The sequence below is a fragment of the Hydra vulgaris genome, chromosome 06 (assembly GCF_038396675.1).
Source record: "Hydra vulgaris chromosome 06, alternate assembly HydraT2T_AEP".
Classification (NCBI taxonomy): domain Eukaryota; kingdom Metazoa; phylum Cnidaria; class Hydrozoa; order Anthoathecata; family Hydridae; genus Hydra; species Hydra vulgaris.
The window spans coordinates 53,072,411-53,082,124 of NC_088925.1; the positions used below are offsets into that span (position 1 = coordinate 53,072,411).

Sequence of the window (9,714 nt, forward strand, 5' to 3'; positions counted from 1 at the left end):
GGACAATATCTAATTGTTGACAAATCACTTGTATGCTTTAAGGAACGGCTGCGTTTTAAGCAATATATTCATACAAAGATTTTTTGATATATTGTGGTAAAGGTATGTTTTATGATGATGGAAATGAGGATATGCCCAACACTAAGCGAGTACCAACTGCACTGATGGAACCATTTTTAGACAAAGGACATATACTGTTTACAGATAACTACTACAAAAGCCCTTCATTATCAACTTTTCTTTTAGAAAGAAATACACATCTTCGTGGAACAGTTAAATTGAATTGAAAAAACTACTGTGGAGAAATTGCTGAGTTTGCATTAGAAAAAGGGGAAGGTTTATTCTATCGCTCTACAGTTGATTCACGTGTTATTGCACGTAAATATCGAGCTGTCAAAAATAAGTCAGGAAATTAGCAGAAGGTTGTGTATATGCTGTCAACTTGCTATTTAACAAAGTTGATTGACACTGGTAAAACCTATGCAAATGACTCTGCAATATACAAACCAACAGTTGTACGATCATGTAATAGTCACATGGGAGGGGTTGACAGAGTTGATCAACAGTTACATAGTTTACTCACGTTGCGTAAAACTTATAAGTGGTACAAAAAATTAGCATTCAGAATGATTTCACAGATGATACTAAATGCACATAAAGTTTTCCAACATGAAACTGTAAAATCTAAAATAACATTCCTTGTTTTCTTGCATGATACTATTTCATCTTTAGTACTATTCAACCCAGCTATACCAAACAACCAAATACTAGATGATACTATGTCTCGATCTACTGGCAGACACTTCCGTTCACTAAAAGTAGCTTTTCCAATTACATTAGATAAAAGACCAACCAAAAGATGTATAGTGTGCTATGCAAGAGGAAAACTATCACCTAAATGTCAACCACTGAAAACTACATATGTTTGTCAATTTTGCCTATCTGAACCAGAGCTTCATCCAGATATTTGTTTTGAAGCTTAGTACACTAAACTTAATTATTTATTGTAGTTTGTTTTGTTTATATAGATATTCTTAATCTTTTAACAATTTTTTGTTTCATGCTACAAATATAATAAAAAAATTTATCTTAAAAAATAAATTTTTAAAAAGTTTCATATTTTTAGAATCTCTCTTTTTTCTAGAGTTTTTATGATAAACCTTTTATTTTTTTCGTTATAAACTAAGTTAAGTGATTGCTAAACTGTTTTAAACAAGTTTTATTTGTTTATAACATAATATTTTGATTTATTTTTGGATTTTACTGCAAAAAAGCAAAATTTAAATTTGTGTTAAAAGCCGTGTTGCAAATATCCCGGGGTGAAATGTTTATTTAAATTTTTTTCAAATTCGGCTAATATTGCTTGTGGGTTTGTTATTCTTTTTTTTTTAACAGTATACTTTTTTCCTTGTCATAAATCGTCAGTTGACAAGTAAAACTCATTATGTACAGTTTTATGGGAAATGGACTTTTTTACACTATGATGCCCAAATATTAACAACATATTGCAAGAAAAATTCACTAAGCGCGTAAATCAATCCGAAATACTACTACGGATTGATTTACGCACTTAGTGACTTTTTCTTGCAATATATTGTTAATATTTGGGCATCATAGTGTATAAAAGTCAATTTTCCATAAAACTGTACTTAATGAGTTTTACTTGTAAACCGACGAAATAATCTTTTCATTTATAAAATTGGCTACGATGTGGGTTGGTAAATTTTTTTAAATCTTTTAAAAATACTTTTTTTTTTTAAGTTTTTTTTTGTTTAATATCAATATATCGTAACTCTTTGTAAGGACTAAAAAGTAGAATGTAAAATAAAGCAAAAACATCGGCTCAAAAATAAAATCGTTTTTGTGCTAAAAAGTAAAAAACAAAACTTTTTAATTTAAATTTAATAGTTCAGTAAACTAATGATTGGCAGGTATGTTCTTATGTAAATCTTGCGCAGACCTGTCAATCTTTAGTTTCCTGAACTATTAAATTTAAATTAAACAGTTTATTTTCTACTGTTTAGTACAAAAAAGATAATATTTTTGAGCAAATGTTTTATGTTATATTTTATCAAGCTTTTCAACGACTTAGGGTTTGTGACATAATTGAAAACTAGTAAAGTACCAGTAAGGTAAAGGAATAACTTTTTTTTTCAAAAACGTTAATTATATCCTCACCGGTTATTTGTTGTTTACTTTGGGTTTATTAGTGGAAATAAATCTTTAAAATCATTTAAAACTCTAAAACTATGACAGTATAAAGTTTATATTTATTCTTAAATTAAATTTCGACTTTAGTTGTTTATTGTATACAAAAAAAAATGTTATGCTATTAATTGTGTAAATTAGATCCTAGTTCTTTTACGCAATCTTCATTACAGTCACTTTTTATGCTTGTACGGTAAGCGTATATTCCATAAGAAGCCACTCCATAATAATAGATATCGGCAGCGTAAACACATTTCTCCATCTCGTCACTAAGAGAAAACCACTTAACAACCATTTTAAAAATCTCTTGGGTTGCGCTCCATAATCTCTTAGCTTCTTCTGCAACTGTTTGATTAGCTGTTGTTTGTCCCCACCCATTTTTAACTCTTTCATATTTATCTTTCATACTTTCCCACAAGCCTACAAGATTTCTCCTTTTACGAGTTGCATTTTTTACATTCTTTTTGCATAGATTTATCATTCCGGTTTTAAAACGTAAATCGCATTCAATCTGACTCCAGCCATGTTTGATACCCTACAATTAATCAGTTCTATATAAGAGTGATAGGTAAGTAAGTTTTTTGAAAAATATTTAAGAAAATTAAAAGTATAGAGAAATTTTCTAGTCAGCTTTTTTCAACGTAATTACTTACGCATCTGTAGCACACGTCATGCGTCATGCATGCTGGTGTAAACATGGCTTTATACGGTAATGGTAAGTGAAAAGGAGTGCTACAGCCATTAAGGAAATCGGTAACCAAGCATTTTTTATCTGCATCGGTTGTTTCTGCAGTCATCATTAATGATGAAGCTAATAAATAAAAAAGGATCATTCCCGTGATTCAGTGTTGGGGTCTGATTTATCGAATTCTTTAATAAATTAATAATTGTAAGGACAGAACAGTTCAAATGTTAAAAACTTATACATTTTTTTAATGACACAGCTGTGTAAGCTGATTACACTTTTGTTTAAAATAAGGCGCAGGCGTTAAGACATTACGTTTTTTTTATAATAACTAATTCTAATAGTTTAAATCTTTTTTATTATAATAATCCTAACAGTGTCAAACATTTAGAGTAATTTACAGATAAGCATTACACATATCACACTAATGTGTAATAAATCTTACACATATCACACTAAAAGCAGATTAAAAAAGGATTTAATTTTCTAAACTTTTTTGTGATGAATTCACGAACAGATTTAAAAGCTGTGCAAATTTGTTTTGAAAAAAAGGACTTTAGTCAAGGGAGGGGCTTATTTGAACAGAAAGCTCTGTTAAAACTTTTTAAATTTAGCAGTTTTCGTTAGATTCTATTAGTTTTTTCATTAATATTTACATAATGATAAAACTTTTTATGATTTAAAAAAGTGCAGTAAAACGTATGACGTAAGTATTTTACTATCAATGTAATTTTCAAAAAAAAAACAAAAAAACTTCCTATTCTATACTAAAATTTGATTGGTTCAATATTCTAGTTAATCGAAATAAATCAACCAAATAACAATTTATATTATTTTACTTTTATCTCTGATTGAAGCACTTTTTTAGAGTGTTTAAATTCATTTCTTTTTTCTGAAATAAGACGTTCATAACTGGCATAATAAAAAGGTGATGTTTATAACAATATTAACAAGAACGTTTTTGACTACAAACGTATGACGAGATCTTTTTGCAATGATTGTTAAAATGTGTTGAAGAAAATCTACTTAATGACATTAACTATTGAAGGGTTGAAGTATAAACATACCGCAGCCTATTAAACTTTGATATGTATAAATCAATTTCCAACAACAAATTTCAACAACAACTTCCAACAACATATACCAACTATCTGTTTAGCTCCTGAAAAAAGTCTCAAAATTAAAGTTAAGATGGTTATAAGTAAAGACTTTCAAAACTCTTAAATCACTTATTTAAATATGAACGCTTTTTCAACTTTGTAAATATTTATTTTATATTAAAGAGACTATAAGGGAGTTGTCATAATAAAAAATTGAGCAAAAATAGATTAATACCAAACAGTTTTTGAAAGACAGGTTAACGAATATTTCTACACAAAAATCAAGGGTAAAATCATCCATAAAACTACTTAATAAAAAACATAATCTATCTACAGGCTAAATATTTATAAATATCAACTATTTTTTTGAAACTGAAAAACTGTTGGAAGTAAGAAGTTAGTAAGGCAAACAAAAAACAAAACTCAAAGTCTAAGAACAGCCAATAAACTTTATTTTGATTATGTCTCAAATATTTTCATAAAAAATCAACTTAAATTTTTAAAATTTAGAAAATTAACAGATCTAGATAAACTTTCTCCTTTGCTATTGATTAATACGGCAGAACCAATCAATCATCAGAATCAACCAGCATCTAATTTACATAATAAACAAGTTGCTGCTGTCATACCTGATCTTTGGGCAAAATAAACAATGATAATAAGAAAGCAACAATTTAAAGATATTATGCTGGGGCAGATTTTTGTAGTAATTTAACTAAAGCATTCCATAATTTTTCATACATGCATACTTCCCATACATTCCCTATATTCTCATAATATTTTTTTTGATAAACTGATTGTAAAAGGAATTAATTATATTAAACTTAATTGGTTAAAAAGCTATCATTTTACCAGATCGCAAACTATAATGGTAAATAATGTCTATTTATGCCAAAATTTTCAATAGGATTCCGCAAGTTTCATTAAAAAAATTAAACTTGCTGAACCCCACTGATAGTTTTAGAATAGTAGAATTCACATGTCATATGTGAATACTAACCGTGCAGTAACCAAATCAATCAATCAATCAATTAATATATTTCTGAAATAGTTTTTACATTTACAAAAGTTTAAAAATTATGCATGAACTAATATTAAGTAAAAACCTTGCAAGTAAAAGCCAATAAATATATCGTTAATGCTAATAGTAATATTAATTGTCCACAGCAGTAACAAATCGAACATTAAAAGTTGAAGGAGTAAAAGTACTACTAATAATAATAATGAAAGCGGTAGTAGTAACGGGTGATGCGAAAGTTATCGGACAAAATAAAAACGTTAATAACTTATTTATAAATAAAAAAACAAACTACTATTATATATTTTTTAAATAAAGCATTTATCTTTTAATAAAAATGTATTATTTTTTATATGAAAAAACACCACCATCTGCAATTGATCTCAATTTTGCTCTGACGCTTTTCATAAGCGACTGTAAAAACTTAAATCAATTTCTTGTAGTTTTAGTTTAATGCGATCAATCAAAACTTGCTCTGTTAAAGCTTGCCAATCTTCCTCGTAAACCTTCTGTGCCAAATGTCCCCAAAAATTTTCAATTGGTCGTGCTTTAGGCACATTTGGGGGATTGGATTCTTTATTAACGTAATAGACATATTGGTCCATCCAATTTAAAGAATCTTTAGAATAATGAGAACTTGCTAAATCTGGCCAAAATAAATAGTTAAAGTCTCCTAATACTTGTGAATAAATGGAAGAAGTCGTTTTTCTAAACATTCATTAATATAGATTGATGAATTGATCGCTACAGCCTTGGAAGTGCGAAACAATGGCTCGGACATACCACGCTCAGATATGGCTATCCACATTAATAATTTTTTTGGAAATTTCTCTTTTTCTTTAAAGCGAACACTTTCTGGGCATGTCTTTTTGTTGTTTGTGTAGTATCCAGAATTTCCAGGCATGTTGTCCCCTGCAAAACAAAAGTATTTTTCGTCATCGATGACTAGAAGCGATTTTGTGTTATAGAGTTGGTTACCTAGTTTCTTGCTTCTTTTCTTTGCCTTTATTTGTTGTTCTATAGTGTATTTTAGAGTCTTTTCACGTTTTCTATATTTAATACTCATTTTTTTTAACTGACGACCAATTGTCGATTGATTTACACCTAATTTAATATCATTTTTCTCTGACTGACCCTATTTCGATTGTTGACAAGTCTCGTTAATTCGGCTTTCTTTTCTCTAGTCCAGGATGTCGGACGACCAGGGTACTTTCTATCAGAAAACGATTGAACAGTTTCAAGTCTTTTTGTACTTCGAGCAAATCCTTCCTTTTCAAAATGATTTACGATTTTTTTTTATATTAGGTTTATTTACAAAAAACATTTTTAGTCGCTTTCGAAAAGATTCTCGTTCAGCTGCATTTAATCTCATTTTAAATAATTGTGTTTCAAATAATAAAGTTTATATTTTATAGAACGTTTATGCCTACGCATAAAACCACAAAAACTAATTATTATGCTCAAATAATGAAATTAGGATTTGTCCGATAACTTCCGCATCACCCGTTAAGGGGTGCTACTTTACTACTTACCAGTTTCTCATTGTTTGATGGGGAAAAAGCAGCTACATCTCAACATAGAATTCAAAGATTTTATTGCAAAAACCATGAAAGGAAATCAACAAGAATAATTTAATTCGAGCTATATATACTTCAGATTTCTTGATTAGTTCAATCTCATTAACTAAACGATTGAAAATTCAACAGTTGAATAAAATCAACAACTTATATTTAAACGTCGATAATGTTGACAAAAAATATAAAACTAGATGTAGACGAAAATACTGAAATTGTTGACGATGAATAAAGTTCGGTGATTGGGGCCTGGAAACAAAATGCCCCAAAATATTTGCAATCCCAACTTTAAACGTGAGGGTAATTAGCTTGTAAAGTATTTTCACTTACTATCTTATACTAAATTTAAATTCACCAGCAGGGTTCTAATTTTAATTAATAGTCTTTTAGTTTTAAAAAGGTACGACAAGGTGTTTCTTCTCATTTTGGGGATTGTGGAAATTGTGATTGTGGGATTGGACAACTTCTCATTTTGGAGATTGTGGAAAATTAATGATACGTGTTGAGCATTGTTGTGCAACAAAATCACTTTAAGTTGCTATTCAACTAGGCTAGTTAACGAATATATTCGTTAAGTGTATTTCATTCGTTCAATGGTATAAACCTCTTAAATATTTTTAATATTATTTTTAGCAGATCATAGCTCACCACATCTGTCTGATCCCACCAAATGCACAACATTACCTTGTTTTTTTGTTGTCATGGATTGTTAAAATGGATAAAACCATAATTGTTTGCGTTTGCTATTATGGAAATAAGTTCTTTTTTTATTTTATTGGAAATTACAGTTTGATGCAAAAAATTCCATCATTAGCGTCTTGTAAACAAAGAGTTATAAAAGGTTAAACAATTTTCAATTTTTTCTTTGTTTTAGTTCATGCGATTTTTCTTCTTTTTGAACCATTTTCATGCCATGCAAACTTTTGAATAAAACTGACTGAAACTTAAAAAATCTGTTAGTTCTTTTTCTGTTTGAGCTCAGTTTTCCATCAATAATACCTCCAATTCTTTATCTTTGAGCGTTTTTGGTTTATAAGAAGGTTTTTATCACTGACATCAATATTTGAGCGCATAGTTCAATTATTTCATTTTGAATACTTTTACTTTTGTATGTTGCTTTAGAACTACAGTTATTTAAATGTTTTTTTAAAATATTGTCCCCAGCGCTCACTCGAAAGCGAAGCAATTCCCGAAGATTGCCATCATTAACTACTGAAGAGTTTTGATCTATTTCAAAGATCTGCTCATCATCGCAATGACCTCGCAGAGCAATATTCTGTCGACCAAGAAATATTATGGATTCAATTATAGGCTTTAATCGTTCTCAATTTTCTTTGGCCTGTTTAAGTCTTAGTTAACTAAGTTACGTACATCTCTTAACGGACATTCATATATTCTGATGTAATCTGATGCTGCCAACATAGCAAATTTGTGATACGCATTGAAATAATGTAATTGTAATTCTATATCCTTACTCAAAAGCTTTGAATAACTTTTAAGAGGTAAAGTAACTACCTTGAGTAATTGCACTTGATTGTGTATTCCCCCAACTTTTGCAAAAAGAAAGCAATCCTTACAAAAAGTTCCATAAAGGCATTCTGAAATCATTATCCACGGAAATTTATGTATATGTTTTTCGGACAAATAGCAACTAACATTCTTACAATTAACATTTACTTTTACGGTAACAGACGTGCTTTTAATGATCGAAGAAATTTTTTTTTTTTTATAATACAAATTTAAAAGTAAAAATACAAGTTGCTAGTAATTATTAAATATGGCAGTAACCATTAGTGAAATTCGAACAATGTTCAATGAAACGTTTACGGAGTACAAAAAAGATATAGTATTACTAATAAAACAACAAGAAGAAAATATTCTTAAATTAATTAGTGCGAACGCAAAATTAACGAGCGACCGACAACAAAAAGCTGAAACAAACATTAATGACAGCATGGAAAAAATTAAACGATTGGAAAAGGATGTATTTGATATAAAGGAAAGTTTAAATTTTCACGAGTAACTCATCGAAAAAAAGGTCAAAAATAATATTGAGTCTATTGAAAAAAAAAGATTTTGTAAAACCGAAGCACTTAAAAACGATGATCGTTTGGATAGTAAAGTTATCAACGTCATTTCAGTGATTGATTTAAAAAATAAACTTTTACCCAGTGGGCACGAGACTTAAAAAAACGTCTTTTGAACGTTTTTTGAACGTTCCAAATGTCTGTTAAACGTCTTTAAAACGTTTTGGACAGCTTTTGAACGTTTAAAAGAATTAAAAATGACAAGAACTTGTAAATCTTTCTCAAAAAATAGTATAATAGATAAAAAGATGACCAAATAGATTATGAGACCGTGGTTGAGTGGTTTGAAGATAAAGTGGCAGGGTTATTTTCAAGTTATGATTTTAGCATCCTCTAAAAAACTATCCTCTGAAAAGTATATATGCATTGGCACTAAACAGAAAGTTTAACTTAGAATAACTAAAAAACTTCATCGGTTAAAATATGCTCCGTAAATCTCTGTTTATATTGCTTCCGTTCTGACTCTTTGCATCCCCATTTAATCACAAAGCTATATTTATTTACTTTATGTATTATACAATTTTGCGACTCTTTAAAAAAAGAAAACAAAAAGGTAAACAGTAAACTTAAAGAAATTACCGAGAGGGTAAGAATCCTAGAAAAGACAAATAAAGATATCGAAGAAAGCCTAACAGTTACTCAAGACATCCAAGAAAAAAAGGTATGCAAATTGGAAAAGAAAATTAAAAACAAAAACAGCATAGGTGAGTAGGAAAAAAATAAATTACGACAGCTAGAAGATAGACTCAGAAAGAATAATCTTCGCATCGACGGGCTTCCCGTTCCCACTTTTTTTCTAACTCACAGAGTTAGAAAAAAAGAAGAAAGAATTAAAATTTTAACAACAATTGTTCTAAAACTAGAACTATTGTTGTTAAAAATCTACATTACAAAGAAAAAATAAAAGTACTACATTCATCATCATTTAGATGAGTAAAAATAAAGTATTTAAAATTATTTTGATATTTATAAAATATCAAAACAAATTTATAAAATAATTTATTAAAAGCTTTAATAAGATATTTAAAGGGATCCCCAAGTG

At 28.9% G+C, this 9,714-nt stretch overlaps 1 protein-coding gene across 1 annotated transcript; it reads right to left on the reverse strand.

Annotated features, from left to right (window-relative positions):
* Positions 1–2,248: 2,248 nt before the first annotated feature.
* Positions 2,249–3,103, reverse strand: LOC100203948 (conodipine-P1). Its single transcript, XM_065800457.1, has 2 exons — positions 2,862–3,103; positions 2,249–2,743 (listed from the first exon to the last, which is right to left on the reverse strand). Exons 1-2 carry the CDS (start codon positions 3,039–3,041, stop codon positions 2,333–2,335), a joined length of 591 nt encoding a protein of 196 aa, XP_065656529.1. The 5' UTR covers positions 3,042–3,103; the 3' UTR covers positions 2,249–2,332.
* Between the last annotated feature and the right edge of the window lie 6,611 nt (positions 3,104–9,714).